At 35.6% G+C, this 26195-nt stretch overlaps 1 protein-coding gene across 1 annotated transcript in view; it reads right to left on the bottom strand.

The window, feature by feature from the left end:
• The window catches only part of galnt1 (UDP-N-acetyl-alpha-D-galactosamine:polypeptide N-acetylgalactosaminyltransferase 1), a 216068-nt gene that overhangs the window by 79074 nt on the left and 110799 nt on the right, over positions 1–26195 (bottom strand). The window contains exon 4 of the mRNA XM_056474779.1: positions 14253–14421. Coding sequence (XP_056330754.1) covers positions 14253–14421 — 169 coding nt within the window. The remainder of the gene's footprint in view (positions 1–14252; positions 14422–26195) is intronic.

Consider the following 26195-nt stretch of genomic DNA (forward strand, 5'->3'; position numbering starts at 1 on the left):
TGGTGTGAATTGGCCTATAAAGAGGCATTCTTTCCATGCCTTGTAAGACTAGAAGCCTTAAAGGGATAGTTCACCCACAAATAAAAGGTTTGTCACAAATGACTCACCCTCAAGTGTTTCAAACCTTCATGAATTTCTTTATTCGCACAAAAAAAGATATTATAAAGACTGTTGGAAATCATTGACATGTTAGATTAGGGCTGGGCCGATAAACGATATTGTATCGAATCACGATAAAATTTATGTCAATAACAATGATAAGCTTTTGGACTTAAAGTCCAAAAATATGTTATGCCATTTAATGCACCCTCTTATTTTTGTGGCTTCAGTCATTGTTGGGATACTATTTTAAATCTGGAAGCATTAACAACTTATAATATAATATAAATATATAGTTATTATTATAATATAAATATATCGTTATTGTTCAATATGGAAAATAATTATCGAGACTGCATTTTTGCCATGTCGCCCATTCCTATGTTAGGTCATGCTAGCTAATCCATTATAGACCCCCTATTTTGCATTAAAAAAGGCAATATTTTGGTTTTAGGGGTCTCCAACAACATGCTGATATGCGTGCAAAGTCAAAAAACACTTTCATTGTCTTATAATATGCATTTATTTTCACCTAATTATCACCTAATGATTCAGCGATTCATTTGTTCCCAAACCCCTCCTTAGCGCAAAGCTAATCTGCAGTGATTGGTCCGATGACCCAGTCTGTTGCGATTGGTCGACTGGATTCAGCACGAGACAGAAAGAAATGTACAGTATGAAGTAGCACAAAACATGTGAGAGCCCAACGCAGGAATGCAATAAAGCAATGCAGTTAAACACCAGCATATTACTCTACTCTTAACCCTAACCCCAAGTAATAACAACAACACACATTCAGTATTAATCCACAGAGTGGCAAAAGCTGAACTATTTTGAAAATTGACCGCACCACACGTGTGAGGAACAGCCGATGGTGGCCATAGGATCAGAAAGGTTCAGGTTCAGAAACGCATTTAAATCGGTAAGGAAGAAGCACGCGTCACGTTTTAACGTGGTTTAGGACGTGATATGTAAATAGCCCCATACACATTTAACCTGAGAGATACAGTACAAGCACTGACCTATAATCGATACGTGATTACAAGCTGCGCGGGGTGATTACAACTTATAAAACACAATTAAACACATAATTTGCAAACTACACAAAAAGAGGCAACAATTTCAATTACGCTTACATATTATGATTCAGAGAAAAAAGAAACTGGTCCATTTGAACTGTAAAAGTTACTGACAAAGTCCCTGTCAAAGTCTGAAAAAGTCCCATAGTCTCTGCTGCTCCTTCAATAGCAAACGGCAGACGAATCCCGCATTGCAGCATAGGTTATTGTTTTAAAAATCTGAAAAATTACAGGAACAAACACAGCACTAGGTTGGCTTTTACAGTGGTATTGTTGTGAATGAACAAAATTAACTTTAACCCTTTATTCTCCGCAGCCGAACCTCCATCTGTCAGTGATCATCATCTTCGTGTCATGATCTGTCCCGTGATCCCCCGCGCTTCCGCTAGAGTCTGAAGTGAAAGCGCGTTCACATTTTACCGGAACTGGAAGTACATATTTGGTGATGTACCATATCGACGTCGACGTGATCAAACAAAAGATCCGAACCCAAATCGATTCATTTATTTGACTCTGAGCAAACTGTTTCATTAAAGAATCAATAGTTTTAAACAAGGTGAACTTTTAGACCTTTTTAAACCTCAGTTTCATTCACTTAGAGCTGTGTTACACACTGCAGGTAACTTTCAAAAACCCATAATAGGGGCTATTTAAATATACATTAGTGTACTGTATATGTCTAAGTTAGCATTACCAATAAATGCTGAATAAAGTCATTGTTCACCATTAGTCAATTTTACCTAATGCATTAATATACGTTTAGCTGACACTAATAAAAATTAAACTGAATTTCTGTAGTTTTTCTATTAACCACATTTTTTTAGTAGTAATATATATATTTTTAGCGAACATTTAAAGAGTTAAGTAATGTTTAACAGATGTGTTGTTCATTATTGATTCATGTTAACTAAGACATCAACTAACGTTAACTAATACAACCCTATTGTTAGGTGTTAGCAATTTTTCCCAAGCTATATTACTTATTGGGTCCAAACTAGGAATGGGTGATATTTTATCGTTTGCAATATACTGATAAAAATTTGTCCCATGAAGAAAAAAACCTGACTTCATCGTAATAATGATAAAAACCTATAATTAGTTGGTGAAATTATTTATTATTCCAGTAGTACAAGTGCGATTGTTTACTCCAGTCTAGTGTTTAAAATAACTATTTTTTGTGACATTGCTTAATAACACAGGATGAAGAAGAAATCTATTCTATTTTAAGTAATAAAAGCTTGATCAATTAGCATAGCACTATAAATATACATTAATACTTATAAAATACCCAGGATAACTGGAAGAACACCAATAATCCAAATATTACAACAAGCGTTAGTTTATTCTCTTCATGTTTGATCCATTTATCTTTATTCTCATGCAGCGATAGCTGACTGTAATCTAAGTCTTCTTCAGTAACGTATATGCGGAGATAATACTAACAACGGCAGCCTCTAGCGTCCAGTACGAATGACAGACATAACATTTAAAGTCCCTATGAAATAAAATCTTATCATATGATTTTGTTAGCTCACAGTGCTAGTTTTGTGGTGAACAATTCCTCTGTGCATGTCATTAAGAAAAAAAAATCTTTAATTGAAATCTGAAAATGCACTTCCTGTTTTCAGATTACGTATATATTCTAAGATATTTAACCACGTTGCTCCAACTATTTCGACAACTGTAAGGTTGTAATAACTCTCCCCAAACCCATTTCCCAATCTTTCTGAATAAAATGCCAACTTTACTAAATCCATTCAAGCCACAGCCACTGTTTCTGACAGCTTCCGGTTCATGTGGACTTTAAACATATGCTTGAGGTTTTAAATTCAGCCCACTGTCTTGCAAAGTTTATTACCTGCTTCAGCACATCTGCTTTTATATGATCCTGAAAAGCTTGATCAGCTGCTCCAGTGTTTAAATATGGTTGAGCTCTTCAAGACTGTGGACATCCCAGAGCAAGGTTGAAAATACTTTTCTCTAAAGATACTGGATTTTTTTTGTCTCTCAATGAATACGTATACATTATCGCCAAAATTATCGATATCGCAATAAATACCAGAAAATATCGTGATATAATTTTAAGTCCCAATAACCAGCATTTTCCAAAACATTTTATTTTAGGTTTAGACAGAAAAAAGAGACATATAAAGGTTTAAAACCACATGAGAGAATACGATGAGGTAATTTTAATCTGGGGTGGAACCTTTTAATTAATGCACTATATTTGTTTATTTTGGTTTATTTTGTTTTGTTTTTTGTATATAAATGTATTTCAAGTAGTCTGAAAATATAAAGAAAAAGGTTACAATGTCACATCTTGTTTTATTGCATACACAAGGCAAGTATGAAATTTGGCACAATTAAACATTCAAATTGTGAAGCAGAAAAACTGAAAAAGTCGTTTACTATGAAATGTCCTGCAACAATCTGTGCTCTAGCTTCAAAATAAGCATTTAAAAGGTATAGTACATGTGACGTAGCTTTTGAGTGCGCACAATTTTTTCTTCACGCCATATTAAGTACACATCTCAAATACTCTGTAGGACGCCAGAACAGCCCGAATCCTTCATGACATGAATTTAACAAGATGCTGGAAACCTTCTCGGCGCATGCTGACATGATCGCATCATGCGGCTGCTGCAGAATTGTCAGTTTGTACATGAGGGGAAAAGAGAGGCGAAAGAAGGAGGCAAACCAATCCTCATATCTCTCCCTCACATGTTTCTGAGCTGTAGTGTCAACAGAGGACATCACCCCATGTGCTCTCACACAAACATGAGGTCATATTTGCCCATATAATCAGGCACTGGGGCCTGGTCTTTTTATTGAAGCTACAGAATAAACCCCTCACACTGCACATCCAATTCTGCTTCAATCCCATCACGTAAACACACACACACACAAACATGGGCTAAATATAAGCCATATATTAGACATCTATGCATGCTTGAATCAAGAACAACTGTAAATAAATACAAAAAAAAAAAAACGATTATATGAGTAAAAATGTAACTGCCAAATAATATTTAAGGTGGTGGATATATTGTTGTTGTGGTTGTTTTTTGTTGTCCATTTGAGTTTTGTTTATAGTTTTAATATGTATTTTTATTGATATACGGTAGGCCTTTAACATCTGCCAAAGAGACTACCAATGAAAACTAGACTTTGGCTTAATTTGGATACATTTACATTTGAGAGGAATGTTTGTGGGAAAAATAACAATTGAATTGAATTGAAATACTTTTTTTTTTTTAAGTAATTTTTGCAAGGACACTTTAAATAAGGTTGGAAAGACATTTAAATGTTACACAATATATCAAATAAGGTCACACTTTATTTTAAGGTACAATTCTCGCTATTAATGAACCATTAACTATGACTTTTAGCTCAGTTACTCCTCATTTCAACCCAGGCTCATTCTGATTACGTACCCCTAAATACATTTCTGAAGACTGTTCCAGGAGCTAAGGTTATTTGCAGTTTTTGTTTTTGCGAATGCGCCAGAGGCCGCCGTGTACGCTTTTTGAGATCTCAAATTTGTCTCGCGAGTGCCATTCGCGCCTGCTGTTCTCGCGTAAATCCATTAGAGGCCGCTGTCGATTGACAGACTGACTGACCCACCCTTCTCCTTCCCTAAACCCAACCGATAGTGTTTAAAAAAGCACCGATTGACCAGTGCCCACCCACTTCCCTAAACACAACCAACAGTGTTTTCAAAAGCAATCCAAAAAAAAAGAAGGGCCCTTGCGGCAGCCTGATTTTTACCACATTTTCAGATTTTCCCACATTCTCACCCTGTTATTTACATGTTTATTTTATTTTTTAGCTTTTGTTTTTGTCTTACCTGCTTTCTGGAACCATTCTTCGCTGCACTGGAACCCTATTGTCACAGTCAACTCTGCTCTTTGTCTCAAATGCTCTGACGTACACAGCGAGTCACAGGACAAACTGGAAACATTGGAAAAGCCGTTCAAACGGAAAGCAGTCAGCTGGTAAGCGTAAAAAGGAACAGCATCATACCGCCCCGTAGTGTTAGTTTTCAAGACGAAATGCAGCCATACGCTCCCCTGGCTACATAATTCATAATCTCCAGAAATGTATATAGTGGTACGTTTTCAAAATGAGCCTATGTTACCTAATTTGCAGCTTATTAATAATTGTTAGCTCAGTAGTTGGGTTTAGGTATTAGGTATAGGATTAGAGATGAAGAATAATATCATGCAGAATACAGTATGTACTTTATAAGTAATAATAAGCTGCCAATATCTTTATAACAGGCAAGTAATAAACCACCAGTTAACAGAGAGAATTGCTACCTAAAATAAAGTGTTGCTTAAAATAATAAAGGCACAAAAACACCTAGAAAAAATTTGTAGAAATTTGTAGAAAGTTTTCCACAAACTATTAAACCTGGAGTAGACTGGAGTAAAAATGCTGAATATTCAACGCTACTATCAATGAAATAAACTACATTTTAAAGTATTTTCACATAGAAAACACTGTTCTGATTTACTGTAAAAATTATAAATAAACTGTAAAAACAGTGTATACAATAGATAAAAACACATTGTATTCCTATATTGAATATTATTTTTGTCTGTGTAATGAGTAGAGTTGCACGGTTTACCTGTACTATGGTAGTATCATGATACGATGCCTTCAAAATACTAGCGGTGCCACTGTAGTTTGTAAACGGTAGTATTGTCATTAACGGTCTGTTTAAAATACATAATGTTTCATGTGGAAAAGTAAAAAGACCATTTGTGGAAAAGACAATGGACCATTTTATTTTAGTAAGGTTGCAAAACTCTGTAGAATTCACGCCTTTTATAGTAGCCTATTGCATATTTTCTGATGCTTCAGTTCAAATCTGAATCTGTTAATTTCTGTTCCAATATGATTTAACGGTTACAACAACCATGACAATCACTTAAAAAGAACAACTCACGAAGTGAAATTTTTAAATACTTTAGATTCTTTCCTGATAAGACTGAAAAAGAAAACAATATATGAAAAACCAAAATAGCAACAGGAAACATTGAAACAATTTTTGACCACTTCATATAGCCTAAGTTTGTTGGAAAAATGCTCTATTTGTAACGAATTTCGTTTGGTATAATTTGTATCTTTATTTTAATGTATTTTTTGTTAGTACGAAAACATTTTAGGTGAAGAAACATGCAAATACTTTTTTTCAATAATAAGGGAATTATTAATTCAATTCAAGTAGGCCTATTATAACAAATAAAATATAGTATTTTTGACATCTTTCTTTATTTCATGGATTTGAGTTATAAATTACAGTATTGGAATACTACTTGGTATTACAATACTTCAGCTGGTATAGTATCCTGACATGGATTAATGGTATCGCGACAACCCTTGTAACAGGATCATATTGTCAAATTAAAATATATCAAATAATGTATAAACAGGATTGTCAAAAATAATGTGTCAAAATAAGTCCAATGTGAGCATTCTAAAACACTGCTAGGTATTTCAGGTATTTTTGGAAACACTAGCAATAGCAAGCTAGTTTTAAAAGCATAAAAGTTCCATCCACAGCTCCTCCAAACATCATGAACATACAGTATACAGCAAAGTTTTAAAACAGGAATGATGAGAGATGCTGCTGGTGGAAGGTGTGGAAAACAACAATGTTAATTCTGGATATTGGGTCTTTGATTCACATAAGGTTTGCCTTCTGCTGTTGCCTTCATTTCTTGGTTGGTTTGCATAGAACATGTTGCTGACTGATACGTGATGAGCAAGATGTGCAGAGATATGCAAATACACACATTCACAGGCACGCAACAGGCCTTCTAAAGAAGATTTTATATATAAATTTATTTATGTTTCTTTTATTTTATAAAGTTCTTATAACTTCTCTTCTAGGTTTCAAATAAAATACCATTATAAAATATTTTTATATTATTTATTTATTATAATATTATTTATATACATTTTCTTCTTCTCTCAAAATAGCAATGTAGTAATAAAAAAACGAATTTGTTGATTATATAGTAAATATAGCACAAATACTAGTATTTCAATAAACTCTCACAAATAAAGGTACAAAACATGTCACTGGGGTGGTACTTTTTCAAAAGGTCCTCTTTTGTACCTTAAGGTAAATATAAATACCTAAAAAGTATGCATTTTTAAGGTACCAATGTGCATATTTAAGGTACAAAAGTGTCGAAAGAAATGTGTTGTGAGACAAATAAAATACAAACATTTTGTGACCCTTTGCTAATTAACGTGGAGGAAGCTGAACAGGTGAGTTCTTTCAGATAATTAGGTGTGGAAATTGAATTTCAATTCTCTTTTGATAAACATGTTTTTAAAAAGGCTCAGCAGTGGTTACTGATATCACGAAGGACATTTTGATTGTCGAATATGAATATGTTGTTACTTTTAACATTGTGCCTGGTTTAATTACCTCTGTTAAAAGCAAAAATTAACTTTTAAGGGTTAATAAATAATTGGTAAGAGACAAACATCTCTCGCTGATTTATTTATAGCAGCGACAAAAAGAAAAACTTCCACTTTTGTGGAAGACTCTTCCCATCCCTTACATTGTTCCTCACGTGCGCGTCTATATTTGAATTAACAACCTTTTGAGCTGATTATAACGTGTGAGTGATTATTGAAGTGCTTCTGACATCCTTTCAGAAAAAGACAAACACAAGAGTGAAGTGCAAAAAAACAAAAGAGCAAATAATTCTTTCAGCAACAATTATCATCACCTTTTGAACTATTATGAACTCAGAACGACGGAATTACTTTCTAAAAGAGGCTACATGTGCTGGTGAAGATTAAAGACACAGATGAGAGGTTTACACTGACTGTAGACTATAAGTTGCGTGTTGTTTTTGAACCCAAATAAAGACTAAATGTATGCTGTGTGGCGTTTATCTTTAATTGGTAACATATCGGAGACTATGAGGGTCTGTTGCATTTATTTATTTATTTTATAAAATTGCAGACGTTACAGTAGGCTATCATTGATCTACAGTTATAATTAAATTATGTTCATAGAAAAGTTAGTAATGAACATTTATACACAAGTATTATGTGTATAAAGCATGTTTTCTGGGAAGTGCTTCTCATATGATATGCAAACAACCTGTACAGCTTTTCTTTGAGCGAGATTTCCTCGAGCGAGAATAATGTCGACTGAAACTTTCTGTCGCACACTACACCCACCATTGGTACCCTTTCGGCAGTGGAAACGCAAGCATGGTAAAGGTGACCTGTACCGTACAGTACTGTACCAGACAATGAAAACAAGCCATAAGTTATAGGTTATGACGTTATGAAGTCCCTTTAGCAAAAAGGCTAAGTACAAGAAAACATTTATCCCCACTGCCATTGTTTTAAATGGGATTAGTTTTATTTTAAATAGGATTGTTGTTGCAACACAGGCTCATTCTGAAAATGTAGTCCCGCGGACATTTCTGGAGACCACGAAATACGTCCCGGGAGGTACGTATGGCAGCATTTTGTTTTTTTAAGCGAACGCTGCGGGGCGGTGAGACGTCGTTCCTTTTGCTGCTTTCCGGCTGACCGCTTACCTCCGTGTGGAGGGCTTTCCCGCCGCAACCAGTTTGTCCAGTTAGCTTGTCGTGTATGGCGGCGGACTTGAGATGCAGAGAGGAGGTGACCACGATGATGGCGACTGGGATCGAGTCTGGGGAAGAGCGTTTTTGAGAAATCAGGTAAGACAAAAACAGAATCCAAAAAATAAAATGAGCGAGTGAATAAACAGGGTTGAGAATCAGACGAGGGCTTTTCTTTTTTGGATGGCTTTTGTAAAATTGGCGGTTGGGTTTAGGGAAGTAAGTGGGTGCGTGGGTCAATCTGTAAAATTGGTTGGGTTCAGGGAAGGAGGAGGGTGGGTCAGTTGATTGTCCGGTCACCCAATCATTCAGTCCTTCAGTCAGTCAGATGGACGGTCGGCCGACAGCAGCCTCTTGCGGATTTGTGAAATCAAAAACTGAAAAAATATGTACCTCCCGGGACGTATTTCACGGTCTCCAGAAACGTCCACGGGACTACGTTTTCAGAATGAGCCTGGGTTGGATTTTTTACATTGGGTTGGATTTTTTAAAATAATTGTGTAAGTGTATTTATGTTTTGTTGCTGTGTGTGAGCCTTTGCTAAAGACAATTTTCTAACCCCTGTGGGATAGACAATAAAGTTTATTGAATTGAATTAAACTGAATTGAATTTAATTAAAAGTGTAATTTTTTGTACCACCGAAGTGACAGATTTTGTACCTTTTTTTCTGTAAAGACAAAAGAATTTAGTTATTAAAACTATTATAACTATTAGCGCCAATGGTGTAGTGGTTAGTGCGTCGACACATGCACTCCAGTGGCGATCCTTCCCCTCTCTCTGCTCCCCACACTTTCCAGTCAATACTCTCTACTGAAAAAAATTATTATAAAAAAACTATTCTAAAAAAAAAAAGTGTTGAAAAAAACAGCTCCGTTAAGCAATTGGGATTTTTTTTTTTATTAAAAATGTAAAAGGAGGGCTAATAATTTTGCCCTCAATTGAATATACACACACATACAGGAGGGCACTTTCAACACATACAGAAAACCCTAACTTTAATGTTGCTGCTTAATCTATTTGTTTAAACTGACACTAAAAACTGCACTTTGATGAATATAGAGTTCAAAAGAACAGCATTTTCATCATACAAATCATTTGGAAAAATCTATTCATTCTCAAAAATACAGAGGGAGAAATCCGACGCCGCGTAATTATAAAACTCATTAGACACCAATAATCCTGGCGTTTTTATCAGGCCTGCAGTTAGTTCCCTCCGGTGACCCAGTGATTTATCAGTGCTCCAGACGCTGCCAGGATGCATATGCAAACGATTTAGTTCATTAAACACACTTGACGTAATGCCTGACGCGCGGCTGTATGAGAGAGTGTGTGAATATTACGTCTGCTTCATAGACATGCTCCTGCTTTGCTTGGCTCAGAGACCCCGAGTGACATTATTGTCACGGTGGAAGAGTTTCCATGGTCGCGCCTTGAAAGACAGAACGACCAGGGACTTATTAAAACCGTAAATATTTAAGGCAAGGTCTTTGGAAAGTGTGCGTGTCCAGTGCAGAAGGACAAACGGCGCATTATTTAGTGCAGTGGGAACTGAGGCAGAGCTGTAAGAGGACTGATATCTCACAGAACAAAAGAAGCGTCGCAAATTCACACAAACATAAACGTCCTTTGCTTCGCTTTTTCTCAAGGACGAATGTGACATCTTCTCCACACATCTTTCCTTTTCTCTGTCTCGCCTCGGTGGACTTCATATAGTGAAGCATAACAGAAATAGAAGGTATATTAGCGAGTGTGAAAAATACACATTCGCTCGCTATGCACACACTGTAATCTGACCTCTACAATACAAACATTAGCAGCTAATATTTGATGTGGTAAATCCTGGCAGGGTAACAGGAGTTTAAAAAAGACTTAAGAGTAGATGACTGTGAAATATTTACACTGGAAATACAGAGGCAGTCATTTTGACCGCTTTTAATTTAATAACTTTGTTAAAATAAAACCCATATAACTACAGTACCCTGACTTGTCCTTAGAGGTCTCGTGAAAATTAAAATAATTTTTTTAGATGTTGGTTTCAGTCGGTTCATTTTATGCATATCTATTAGTGTGCTCCAAAGCAGTGACAAAATTTCAGTTTCTCAATATGCGGTCCTGTCTGTACTTGCGTTCTTGTGTCCTCGTTAAACGTCATCAACTTTCGCCGAAGTACTGTAGTAATTTAAAGTTCACATCTTGCTAAGTACGGCAAATCACGGATGTACCGCTGAATCTCATCTCTCCAATGTAGTTAAAACATGATGTTTAATATATTTTGTGCATATCTAACGGACAGATGTTGGTCTTATAAATCTATTATTTATTATCAGGTGTGTTATTTTGGCAGTGTTATTTTGTTACGTTTTATAATTGTCTCTAATTATGTTACTGTGTTGTACGAGATTTGTCTTTGTTTACCAAATTGCTTAATGTTATCTTCATTTCTCATTGTTTGCGTCTTGTTCTTTATACTTGTATAATGTCTATTGTAGTTTATTAAATCAAATAATCAAAGACACGAGTCTGTGTATAATAACCCATTTCACTTCACATTTATAGTGATTTATGTTTACATTTTCTTAAATCAAAAATATAGATTTGTCATATTAATATAATATTAATTATAAGGCCGTGTTTTATATTAATTAATTCATTCATTCATTTTCTCTTCGGCTTAGTCCCTATATTAATCTGGGGTCGCCACAGCGGAATGAACCGCCAACTTATCCAGCACATGTTTCATGCAGCGGATGCCCTTCCAGCTGCAACCCATCTCTGGGAAACATCCATACATACTCATTCACACTCATACACTATGGACAATTTAGCCTACACAATTTACCTGTACCACACGTCTTTAGACTGTGGGGGAAACCGGAGCACCCGAAGGAAGCCCACGCGAACACAGGGAGAACATGCAAACTCCACACAGAAACGTCAACTGACCCAGCCGAGGCTCGAACCAGCGACCTTCTTGCTGTGAGGCGACCGCACTACCTACTGCGCCACTGCATCGCCCGTGTATTATATAATTAAATCATTTTATTTAGTAAAGTTCAGTGAAACCGATGAATCTGTGGTGAGGTAAGTGACGTTATAAAGTACACTGCTGTTCCATTTAAAGAAGTACCCGACTTGTGTCCTCGCGTCCTCTGTAGATCGTTCGTTCAAGTCTGAACTTAGCAAGTCTGAACTTCTAAGGACGCAAATCTGAACTTTGCGTACTTGGTATTGAGAAACAGCCAATGTGTGTTTAGAATGTAAAAAACAAATGTAAACATGTAAAGCTTGCAGTTTGTCACTTCTGCCTAAATCGATCAACGATTACTACAACCACATTTTCTCATTAAATCTTGACCAATCAAATACTCTCTAACATCTGACATATCCTATCGATTTTAAGACGCTTTTCATTTAATGCACTTGAGCTCAGCTTCTCTCACTGGCAGAGCTGTAATAAAACTAAATGCTATTGGCTGTTTTTTAAATGGGGAGGAGTTATCCCACAGTCTCTACATTTTTTAGTTGAGATTACATCAAACATTGTGCAAATTTTAAAGCACTTCACGGGACCTTTAATGCGTGTTCTGTATATTTCACTCTAACATTGTTATTTTATTTGAATTACTAAACAAAAAAAAGTTCTGAATATTTCCATCTTGAATGGCTGTAACGGTCAAAGTGACAGCATCCATTTCAGCGCCCGCTACTTTTTCCCTGTGGCTTGCAACTTTCTGCTAACAAACACATCATTTCTGAAACCAAAAACAAGTTCACTGCAAACACGACTTTCAAACTTTCAAAAACAACATTTTCACTACGTTGAAAAAACGTTGCTCTCCCGATGCAGGACTTGTAACTTGTACACAATTAGAGGCTATATTACAAAAACGGATCATTTTTTTGGTAGTGACGAAGTTTAAAACTCTTAATAGAAGCTTCAAACATAAATGTTATGTGACAAAAATTGTATGTCTTATATCACAGGTGTCAAACTATAGCTTTAACTTTAGTTCCAACACTAATTTTAACCCTGTGTTGAAGCAGGGCTGGAACTAAACTCTGCAGGCCTGTGGCTCTCTAGGAATTGAGTTTAACACCCCTGTCTTATATGAACGCTCAGAATGGCGTAGTTCCAGTAGTTCCACATCTAGAAAAACTAGAATTTCACTAAAAAAACTAATTTCACAAAGTAGTCCTATTTTTTTTATTGAATCTATATTCTTATATTGAATCTATAATAAACCCACTGCAGTGCAATTTTTTAGACTTTGTAGGTCAATACTTGTAAAAGGATTTTTATTATAAAAGAAAACAGAACAAATTTTGCATTTGGAAAAGTATGACAGTGTAATTTTAATAACAGTTAAGGCTAAATATAGGGTTAAATTTTTCATCCAAAAAAAGGTAATACATTTATTAACCTAAAATTCGAATTCAGAAAAGCAGAAATGGCCACTGCACAGCTCAGAAAAAAACACATTTATTCATGCTAATCTGTTCTTGTGGCTTTCCCTACTTCAGACAAACTACAGTAAAAAGGTCACTTACTGTATACATTGCTCAGTTTCTCACTTTCTGTCTAAATTGGTGGTTTGTGACCAGAAAGGTGCACATGACTGACTGAACGTCTCACTTTTACATTTAATTTTATATTGACACCATGTCATGTTTATGTCTCTTTTTCTATATTAGTTACATTAGACAAATTCTCTGCGAGACTGCCATGAAAATACAAACTTTCCATACTAACATTGCTGACATTTATTTACCATTTAAGACACTTCACTAACATTTTGATGTGAAAAAAACAATCTAAAAAGTTGAGAGGGAGTTTCCAAGCATCTTAGAGTCAGTACAGTATATGTTAAAATAACCTGACCATATGCACATTTACATGACTACAGATGGTTGAAAAAACATAAAGAGACCACATCCTGTTTCAAAAGGAAGAGTTTAGCACTCTTATTCTCCCCTCACCCCTTTGGTTTAACAATGTTTTTGCGTTTACAAGCAGCACATGCTCTTAGTTATACAATTTAGAAGATCACATTCTTGTCAAGGTGAAAGTTGTGGATTTGCTGATGTATGCATGCGTGTGTGTGTGTGTGTGTGTGTGTGTGTGTGTGCGTGAAGTTAGGTCACGACTGTGACTCTGTAATTGACACACTCTTATCTTTTAATTGAAAATGTTGATTCTATTGGCTTGCTTCAAACACAACTGAGAAAAAATATCTCTCCAGTAATTAATCGGAGGGGCAGAAAATAAACACATTTCACGGATCAATGTTTACATTTCTCTCCCTGCCACACAGACATTTCACTCAGCAAAGAGCACACACACACAGCTGCATTTCAAAATGTTCATATAGCCAGTGACAAGCATAACATTTGTCTCTAATAAACCAAACACTTTAAAAAGGAAGCAATTTAACACAAGCAGACACTCACCCCTCGAGCCGGACGTCCGGTAAAGATCGGTTGAGCGCAATCATCTCGCTGGCCATCAGGTTAAACTGGTTTATCTTAAACATTTCCTTCATCTTCTCCTGCTGGTCTTTAGGGATGACCACTGGCTTGCCCATCTCCCCGGGGCCGTCATGAGGCCTCTGAACTACAGCTGAAACACAAACACACACAGGTTCAAGATCGTTTCCGTAGCTTTTGGCTGAAGTATGGGTGTTCCTCCAATTATGGCTACTTTGGGCCCCGAGGACTGTTAGAAAATAAACTCATCACAATTTTGCTCATTTCTACAACAGTAGATAAATACACGTCACATGAGAATTTAGTTATTTTTTGTATCTTTTTTAACCACAACAGCCCAGTGGTACAAAAATTCAGTGAAATGCCTGTTTGAAATCTGTTTGTAAGAAACGTTTTGTAAGAAGTTCTGCTTTTCAAATGCAGTGTTTTTGTCATTTAGTGTAGGTCACAATTTAGTGTTATCCATAAACTGTTTTACAGAATCACTGTATAGACAACTATTTTAAGTTTTAATATTATTTTAATTTCTATTAAATTATGATGGTTTAGCACAATGAGCAAAAGAATAGATAAATAATAACCATATTTTAATGCTCATCCTTCAATTTCTTTTTTTTCCCAATGAAAAACCACATCATTGAAATTTCGACTGACAGAATACTGAAGTATTGACCTTATTCGTCAATTCGGAAGTGCGCTCATTTTAAGATTGCTTTAGAACTTCCGATTCAGCTGCCAATGGGAGAAATCACTAGGAATAATAAACGGCAGAAAACAGTCAAACTACTTACTCTACAAACAAGTGTTTGCATGACTATACAGACAAAGTAGAATAATATAATACGAAAATATCAGTTTGCAACACCAAGGAAGTGAATGAGACCGAACCAAAGTCTCGAGCTAAAATGATTTGAATGGCTGCGCCCACTCGTACGCGGAGAATAAGGTGAATATAAAACATTTTTAAAAATATATATGGGCCAAGACACATCAGTGTAGAGAAAATGTTATAATCATTTAATCATCAAGAACATACGTTCATACATAAACATTCAGAACATAAATATTTGTAATAAAATCTGGTTTCTATCCTAAGAGCATTCACAATTACTACTTTATTACTTTTTCATATCTATAAATAAATAAATAAATAAATAAATAAATAACGAATTTAAAACAATTATTTTACATCTGAACCACCCACGCCATGCTCCCATTGTATGCATCTTGTGCTGACAGGAGAGCAGACATTCTCGTGATAAAACTCTTCCTGAAATGCATTCCTGTCGCCTTATAAAATTAAGCCTGAATGACTGGAGTCACATGGACTACAGATTTTTTTACTACCCTTCTGCTGCATAAAAGTGATGGAACAGAGAACTCCCAGATTTCATTTCAAACACTTTCTGGTTTGAAGCAATGTAAAAGAAAGTAAATGGTGGTAAGAAAGTTAAAAAACTATTTATTTGGATGAATTTTTTATGATAGTTTACATATAGTATTTGTTTCAAAACCTGACACAATATCTCTGTTAGCTTGGTTCCTTTAGATAATGTGATGATGGAAGCCATGATCAGATTTGCACCATAACAAATTTACCGTTAAAAATATGGTATAAATCATAAAAGTAATTTCTCATTTTACGGTAAACTACCGTATTTTATTAATTTATAGAGGTAATATGCCTGTATTTTGAATTACCAACATCTACACATCTTTTGTTACACAGTTAGACACGTTAGCACACCCATATGCAGGTGGTGATGAGGAAGTTATGAACCAATGCTCATCACAAACAACTTTTCCCACAAGCAGAAAAGTGTATCAGTGTCTAGAAGGTGCTCAGTGTCATTCACACATAACTGATGGGGAAACAACTAAAAAGATCCATAGTAATGTCAACAAAAAGCATACAAATTAATGTGCCATACAGGGAATTCTGGGAAAGTCAATTTACGTTTTTTCGCCGTATATATTAAGGAAACATAGCGTTAACCAGGTTACGAACTTGTACTGTAGCATTTTTATAGTTTTTTACCGTTGAAATCATGGCCATTTTTTACAGTGTAACTCAATCCGACCAATCGGACCAGGCTTATGTATAATGCAGAGGTCAAATGGATGCTTAGGATAAAAACAAATAAACTTTTAACGTGGAAAAGATGTACCTTTTTCATGTGTAGCAGCTTTGTGTCATGTTATTAGGGCAGTGCATAATCTAGCAATGTTAACAGCCTGACAGTTTTCAGCCAAAGTGATATTTAAAACTAAATATAGATTGAAGTGGGACACTTGTCTGTGTTAGTTTTCTGACTGTACGAGAAGTACATCTTGGTAAGCTACTTGAAAGCAGTTTAGTAGCTTATGTGCAGTGTGTTGAAGACCCCTGGTATGATGAGTTACATAAACTCCATGAAAACAACAGTTTTTGTATGAGTAATGATCCTCACAATGAATCACGAGTTAACCTGGAGAAAGGACAAAGTGAAATCCCTAACTGAAATTTGGTTGGAAGAACATATTTCAAAACACTTATTTGAAAAAATGTAAAAATGCCAATAAATCATTAATTCTAGTTCAAAATTCTGAAGTAAAATCACAACAGCTACAACAAAAGTCACAACAAGGTCAAGGAGCTGCTTACCATCCATTCTGGCTAATGACGGATACGAACCACTCACTGAAGTGGGCTTTAACCAATGAAATATACAATGGTGGGCAGAGTGAATCATTGTGAAACAGTGAATGTGTCGAGACTTCAAAACATTTTGACACCTAGTGGTAATATATTTAAGTACTGCCCTAAAACAATTTCCACAAAGAAGTGCAAATTGATGAATAGGGAAGATAGTGTTGATAGTGACGGCAATGCTGTCATCTTGAGTTCAAATCCAGAGTGAAGCGATTTTATTCATTTAAAATGTGGGCTTTTTACTGCTCTATTCTTGTCATGCATTGTAACATCTGTCTGACATCTGAATGAACTTTTTTTGTGAATAAATATGTTATCATGAAAAATGAACATTAGTAAATTACATCACAGCACGAAGTCTGACCTATTGTACATATAGCTTTCTTTAAAGGAGACCTTTTATGTCCCTTTTTACAAGTTGTAAGATAAGATTGTTTCTGTGAAGTTTCATCTCAAAATACCACGCAAATAATGTTAACTCTTTTAAACTGCCCCTGTGAGGCTTTGATCCAAATTGTGCCGTTATAGTGACCGCCTCTCAAATTTAAGGGCGTACTCACACTATGCTATCCAAACCGTTCACAGGCCCGTTTCCCGGATTGTTTGAGAAGATTGAGCTCTTTTCAAAAGAGCTCTATTTCAAAACGCTGATGTGTCAGCATAGTGTCATATTCAAAAAAAGGACTAATGTTATCTGTGTGAAAAACTGAAAATGTCAAAAGAAGTGTCTAGGCATGGGATGATAACCGTTTTCAAGGTTTACCGCGGTTTGGAAAAATCAAGGTTTTAAAACCACCAAAATGTACTGCTTTACCGTTCCTAAAGTATGTGTAAGATTTTTTATGAATTTTTTTTTGTTGTTGTTGTTGTTGTTTTTAGGACAACAGTTTCTTCATCAGAAAAGTTGTCCAAAGACGCCATATTAAATTGTAAAGGAATCTGTGTTTTTGAAACTAATGAAGACAGCAGAAGTCAATAATTCATTTTTAATTATTTACCCTGACATGTTTACTACTCTAAAATATTCATTCATTCATTCATTCATTCATTCATTCACTTTCTTTTCAGCTTAGTCCCTTTATTGATCAGGGGTCGCCACAGCGGAATGAACCGCCAACTTATCCAGCATATGTTTGCGGATGCCCTTCCAGCTGTAACCCATCACTGGGAAACATCCCTACACACTAATTCACACACATACACTACGGACAATTTAGCTTACCCAATTCACCTATAATACATGTCTTTGGAGTGGGGGGGAAACTTTTTAAAATGTTTCTTAAAATAAAATATATTGTGTTCAATGGGAAAATAAGTTTTCAGTGAAGACTCTGGCGTTCTGGCGTAAGTTTCTCATGAAGACTCTGGCGTTCATTTGTGCATCTAAAACTCTACATTTATAAACCTCTTAGTCGCTGACATTATATTCAGCAGATGAAAGCTCTAACGGGGGACGACTGCTTCTCAATCTAAGCTGTTTATGCCAATGAGGAAAAGATTGTCACTAATGGGCAGAACTTTCTCCCTCTGATAACACGTACAAAGGAAGAATGTCAATCAAAGTGTTTCTGCAGTATGCTTTTATCAATTGTGATTATAAAAAATAGTTAAACCATTAGCGTTAACACTACAGTTTTTAACATTTAGAGGCTATATTCATGCACTGTTGCCACAAAAATGAGTTTAAACCCTTGTTTAAAAAATTGTTTTAAAAAGTGATTTTTGTATAAAATGTCCCTTTTAAAGATTTACTCTTGGCATTTATGCCTTATTTATGACAGCACAGTATATTGACATAAAGCAAAGTTTGAGAATCAGGAAAGTTCCATATGCCAGGATTCAAACTCAGGATGCTGGCAGCGCAGTTGCACTATTTCCGTCTACTAGGTTATGTGCAAACAGTGCGATTGTATGATTTTCTCCTGACCCTGTCAATCCAATGCCAATTTGGCTGGTTTTCCACATCTTAAAATGGTTGTGAAATGCCACGATGCTTAGAATCACTTAAGTTACATGGGTGTTTCGAATCACAATTTGGAGCAGTTCAGAATCTCAACAAAGTGTCAGCCACTCCAAGGAATAAGAGCTTTGCATGTGACAAAGTGAAGCAAACCAAAAATAAAAACTGTACACTTTGTTCATTTTAATCACTGTTTTGCAACAAAGCAAACATTCCCAGGTGTGAAAATGCCTTAGAGGCCAACTCGATTGAACAGCACAATTATACGATGCAATGCTGTTCTTGAATGAAAACAAGAGATATGTATGGAGCTATTCACAACAGGCACGATCTATTGACCAGCGTGTGAATGTTTTTTCTCATCGTCCTACAATAAAGTGAACGTACAATTACATTTAAGCTTTGATACACATCCCCGGAGCTGCAGCATTTTCACAAAAGCACAGAAAGCGGTTTTGAAAACGAGCGTAGATACTGAAGAAAAGGGTTCACAAAAAGAATGAACGATGAGTGTTTGTTAACTTTGGTGTCTGAGAACAGACAAGGTTCTTTTAAAGTCAACAAAAATGTAGTAATTTAATGTAGTAAAGAACTGCAGAGAAAACGTGACTCAACGGCAAGTTTATAAATTATTATGCATTAAAAAAGGTCATATTTTGGTTTTGGGGGTCTCCAACAACAGGCTAATATGCATGCAAGGTCAAAAAAACGCTTTCATTGTCTTATTTTATTTCATATATTTGTTATTATTTTTTTTTTGGGGGGGGGGGGGGGGGGTCACCTTTATTGTTGTATAGGAAAGTAGAGAGGATTGACAGGAAAGCATGGGGAGCAGAGAGAGGGGAAGGATTGGAATAGGACAGCGAGGCGGGAATCAAACTCGTGTCGCCATGAGCACCAGAGTGCATATGTCGACGCACTAACCACTACACCACTGGCACCGACAATATGCATTTATTTTTACCTAATTATCCCAAGGACTCTCATAAGATTTGTTCAGCGATTCATTTGTTCCCAAACCCCTCCTTAGCGCGATACTAATCTGCGCTGATTGGTCCGATGACCCAGTCTGTTGTGATTGGTTGACTGCGTTTAGTGTGAGATGGAGAGAAGTACCCACCACGGCTTATCAACATTGTTAAAGTAGTCAGAGTGCAGAGTATTTGTGTGAACGCAATAGAGGATTGCATTAAATCAGGTGAATACTGAAGCGATTCATTCGAATCACTATGAGTCGACTCTTTTATAGATGAATCAATAGTTTTAAACACGGACACTTTCAGATTTAAGCCTAAAGCTGCGGTCACACTGGGCTTTTCCTCCCATAGACTTCCATTCATGCTCACGTGAATGCGTCAGAGCAGAAACGCAGGGTCATGCGTTAAGTCTTGCAGTTCGCTGCGGTGCAGAGTTTAAGCTTGGTGAACTCTGACCTGCAAAATCGCATCACTTGACTGCGTGAGACCAATCGAGGATCAAAAGAGGACCTCTCTGGACAGAAATTTAAAACATGGAGCATTCGCTTGCTTTTTTAAATGTCTAATCATCTTGTTTATTCCTGCCTCTTTTCGCAGCGCCGCACGACAGAATTTCGCACACGCAAACTCTGGTGTGACCGCAGCTTTAGATGGATATCTCACTTCACTTAGAGCTGTGTTACACACTGGTCATATTCAAAACCCCATAATAGGGGCTCTTTAATGTTGTAAGCGTGACACATAGTTTGTTTCTGGTGCAGCATCTTAATTTACTGTTGTATATTACCCAGAAGAAGATGTCCAAGTGGAAAAAAGGAAAAAGCACAATGTAACAAAAAGACAATGTAAATATACTAGAAAAAAAGATCAGGATTAGTGTCTTAATGGACAGACCTCCAAAAAATGCATTGTTATGCTGAGCACCCCCTCTAGCATAGGCATGAATTTGACTTAGTTTGGTGTGAAAGCACCATTTATTGTGATTTGCTTCATTTTATCAGAGTGCTTTCAGTGTGACAGGGCCCTGAAAGTTTGAGAAAAGATTTAAACAAGGGCATTTGAAGTGTTTTTTTTTAACATAAGTAAATATTTAGTTTGTTATTTTTGTCTCTGTGATAAAATATGAGTCTGAGACTGGAAAAAAATCCCATTTACAGTACATGTGGACAAGAGCATGTGGCCTAGATGTCTGTGCATTATTGTTTATTGCGCCGTACTGTGTGTTCTATGTGTTTTTGTGGATTTTATGTGGGTAGATAAGCACCGAGCTTTGATCATTAATAACTCAAAAAGCATGCTTTGGAGAGATTAAGGTCAGATTTGCAACAGTGTGAGAGATTACATCTGCTCTAAGAGGCAAACTGCCTGTTTTTAAGCTCGGTGTGCGTGCGTCCGCTGCATGTGTATGTATGGCTGAATCGCGCGTGTGTGTAGAGTGGGCAGGATTTAGCTGTTCGGACTGAGCGCATTACAAGGCAACTTTGTCCTGTTTCCATGCTCAGCAAAATCCAGTGACTTTTCTGAGGGATTCTGGGGGCAAAAATCGTATAATCATCACTACAGCCACACACATGGGCAGCAGAAAATGTGATTTATTAATGTGGTGAGCGGATTATTTTAGGGTTATTGTTTTATGAGATGATGGTCAAAGTAAAGCAGCTCTTCAGTGACCACACAGGGGACAGTTTGTACCAAATTAAAGCATTGTGAGAGGATGTGCTTTACTACTTCATACTTTCTTGATGGATTTTCCTTCAGAATTTCCATTATTTCCCTCTAGATTGACCTTATTCTGCAATGCGGAAGTGCGCTTGTTTTTGTGATTGTTTTTGTACTTCCGATTTAGCTGCTTATGGGAGAAATGAACGACAGAAATTGGTCAAACTACTTGCTCTACAACCAAGTGTGTACATGACTATACTTAAAGGTGCCATATACTGCATTGATTTAATACGTTAAATTGTTTTCTGATATCTACATAGTAGGTTTATGACTTTGGTGAGTTAAAAAAAATCTCCAGAAATGGTTTTATAGGCTTGTTTTCTTAAAATAAAATACCCATAGAATCAGAAGGTCAATGATTGACCATATATGGTTTGTGTTGTGAATATTGATGAGCTCCGCTCTGACTTGCTGCTCATACAGACACACAAACACACAAAGGATGAGTTATGCTGAACACAGAGCATTATAAACCCAATCACAGAAATGTTAAACTATTTTGCTCACCAGATAAGTAGCGGATGAATTATAATTAAATAAATTATAATTAAACTTGACAAAAAAAAGAGTTGTATTTTGAAGCTACAGTCAAAGAAAGCACAGAAAGAATTATCAACCTCTGTATGAACAGATGACAGTTGAGCTGAGTGATTTAAAATGATTCAGCATCTACATGTGTTTGTTGAACCATGCACATAAAATTTCACAATAAACAAGATATTAGCAAAAATGTAACAAAACATATCGTATGCCTCTTCTGAGTAATCTGTAAATGTTGCATTTTGCATCCTGGGGTGAATTTGAAACATGCCTCGTGCTGTCTTTGCCCAATAACGCACAGTAAACAATTTGGGGAGTCATATTATATTCATTTATTCATTCATTTTCTTTTTGGCTTAGTCCCTTTATTAATCTGGGGTCGCCGCAGCGGAATAAACAGCCAACTTATCCAGCACATGTTTTACACAGCGGATGCCCTTCCAGCCGCAACCCATCACTGGGAAACATCCATTCACACTCATTCACACTCATACACTATGGACAATTTTGCCTACCTAATTCACCTATACCACAGGTCTTTGGACTGTGGGGGAAACCGGAGCACCCGGAGGAAACCCACATGAATGCAGGGAGAACATGCAAACTATACACAGAAACGCGAACTGCCCCAGCCGAGGTTCGAACCAGCAACTTTCTTGCTGTGAGGTGACAGCACTACCCACTGTGCCACTGCGTCGCCGTCATATAAGTCATAAAAATTATTACTGTTTTAACACTAGAAAATGTTCTAGGCATGCATATTAATGATCTCAGAGCATTTTTATGATCTCTGAGCTGCTTATGAGTCGTGTTCTCTTGATGACGTCAGCTGCTTGTCAGGTCCAGATGAATGACCTAAAGTAGGCATACATGCAAATGCGGAGGCCATGGTCCGTGAGTCTCGTCAGATTCTGTTTTGGCTTGTGATTGGCTTGTTGTCCACCGGGGTTTTACACTCATGGAATTTACATGAGAACGAGGAAACAGTGGCGTCTGAGGCTCAAGGTATGCCCATTTCCATATACTCTTTTATATCTAATCTTTCATTTTTCTACTAAGCCTTGGTATATCTAGATTTTCATTATAGGGGACTTTTAAAAAGTAGAATAATATAATGAGAAATGATCAGTTTGCAGTATGAAGCAGCACAACAAGCTGTTTTTAATGTATAAAAAAATCAATGAAAGTGAATGAGACCGGAAGTCTCGAGCCAAAAACATTCCATGCGCGAGCTCATACATTACGTGAAGAATAAGGTCAATACTGTTTCTGCTGTTTTCATTAGAATCAGAATGAGCTTTATTTGCCAAGTGTGTGATAACACACTTCAACAAATGAACAAACTGTTTACACATTAACGCGAGAGGACAGAAAGGACAGTTTAAAATTAAGATTGAGAAATTATATAAGGTATACTAGATGAACCAATATGCGCAATATGGATAGTTTTTTTAATGAATAAATTATTTATTTATTTATTTTTAAAGCACAACGCTATAACAGTATTGTTCTGTTACATAAGATCTTTATAACAGAGACAATTTATACATTTATAAAAAAATCTTGATGAATTAAAGAAATCTGAAAATGTAAATGTAACGTAAATATTATCATAATTATAACATTAAAACTTAAAAGTAACTTGAACAATGTCTAACAAAATATTTAATGTAAATTTACAGTAAACATATTTAATACAAGTGATATTAATATATCTAAATTCCCAGATTTCGCTGTATAACAGATCACACTCGATAAAATAAATAAAAATAAATAGAAATAAGTGTTAATGCTTTTTTTCTGATGTTGTCAGTTATGTACAATAAGATGTAATGATATTATTATATATTACTATATCATATATTATAATTGTTCATTGCTTTTGTTTATTGACATTAGTTTTCCAATTATGGTCTTTTCTATAGGCAGGTATTATTATTTACTTATAGAAAGCTATTTTAACTAGTAAGCTACAGTATTTTTCAACAACCTGTGTGGTAACTTTGGTACATTACAAAGGTAAATAGCATTTAATACTTTAATACTACTTTATGTTTTGAAGTTGAATCTGTAGAGCCCAAAATGTTGCTACTACATTTTAACAGTCCATTTTTGGCAGCTACTTAAATGGAAATCATAAATTCAATAGATTTTTTTTACGGTGTACTGTAAGGATTTCCACCCCAGCAGCCGACAAGTACTGTTCAAAATTTTTCTTCCGCTCTTCTATTTTCTCCATCCTCCAAGATAAGCTTCACAGCTGGAACGTGGTTATATCCCTCAGATGATATAAAGTCAATACAGCTCTAAAACTATCATATTATATTTCTATTTCTGCACTCATTTTCACCCCCCACAGAAATACACAGTTCAATACCTTCCCATATTTCACAATATAACACCATCAGGCACACACTTCTAGTGAAAAGTGTGTGTGGATATAGCTGTGTGTGTTAGAGATAGTTAGCTACAGTACACTTTGGGAACCAAACGGTCCCCAGAGGTAAGCAAAACCTGCCAACCTTCTCTTGAGAACATCCAGGTACTGTATGTATTTAAACTGGAGAAAGAAAAGATTTAAACAGTAAACAATAGGATTAGGAGTGAAAAACAAGAATTATTTAGAGCCATTTAATTTATTTTCTCACAATAACCCCCAAAACATTGTTCACATTTGGCTTGAAATAAAAAATAAGATCCAGGATTTCAGGAGATTCATGCAATAATGGATATTATAATGATTACATCTAAAATAATAAGTGTGTTCATAGGTTTTCAAAGTTGCTTTAATGATGCATGTATGATTTCAAAACTTATTAACTTGATTATTTCACCACTAACTGTTTAATTAAAACATAAATAAAGTATTGGCTAATATAGTGCAAATTCATACACATTTTTTTTTAGCTCACTTAATTCGAAAAACCAACCAACGAGGTAAATTCCATGTTTGTTAGATATCTTTCCACCATTGAAACACTGAATTAGCAATGATGCAAGACACGAGATGTTGATTCCTCTTTAGATTGCTTACACCGAATTTACCATGATTTTTTTTATTTCAGTTACTTATTACAGCTATTATTGCTAGTGTAATAATAATAATAATAATAATAATAATAATAATACAGCAGCAACTTTAATTTCTCAGTAAAAAAAAATGTAATGACACAAAATAAATGTCAAAAAAACATCCATAAATTTAAGTGTGTATTTATCATCAACAGATAAACACAAGAATAGGTCACAATACATGCTATTAACCATTGGCTTATTATATGACTTATTATAAGGTCACAATACATGCTATTAACCATTGGCTTATTATATACTTTATAACTACTAATGAATATTAACTGTTCATTAGTAGTTATAAAGTATGATCTTATTCTACATCTCTAATCCTACCCAAAACCTAAACCCAACTTCTACCATACTAACTATTAATAAACTGAAAATAAGTAGTTTATTACTAAGGGAAAGCGGGGATGAAAGTAACATGAGACAAAAGTAACAAATTGATTTTCTTAAAGCTCTGATAACATTTGCTTTCCAGGCTATAACAACACATTCACCATGCGACTCTTGATGGAGCTGTCAAAAATCAGTTGATTTCGGGAGCGTGTCCTGCAGTTAGGTCTGAATTTCAGGTTTTAAGTGTGCAAAGTAAACCATTTTAGCAGTTCTTTTTTTCTCACTACAAGTTGTTTTTCTCTTTTCATGCATCACAGTAATGATCAAGCTACAAGTTATTTAGTGCAATAATTCATCCTTAAGTTTGCAATCTCTGAGTTTTTTCAGTTTAAAAGCAAATCAGGATTAAATGTGAAGAGTTCCTGTGGGGACGAATGTAACACTGTTATTTATGTCCCACTGCTAACTGCCATACCTCATTTTTACTTCCACATTAGAGTTTTCAGTGTTTGGATTAATATGTTTTATAAAATTAAAGCATATTGCCAATGATAATAAAAATATTCAAAAATTGTAGAAAATGTTAACATTTTGCAGTGTTG

This window comes from Danio aesculapii, chromosome 16, assembly GCF_903798145.1.
Source record: "Danio aesculapii chromosome 16, fDanAes4.1, whole genome shotgun sequence".
Classification (NCBI taxonomy): domain Eukaryota; kingdom Metazoa; phylum Chordata; class Actinopteri; order Cypriniformes; family Danionidae; genus Danio; species Danio aesculapii.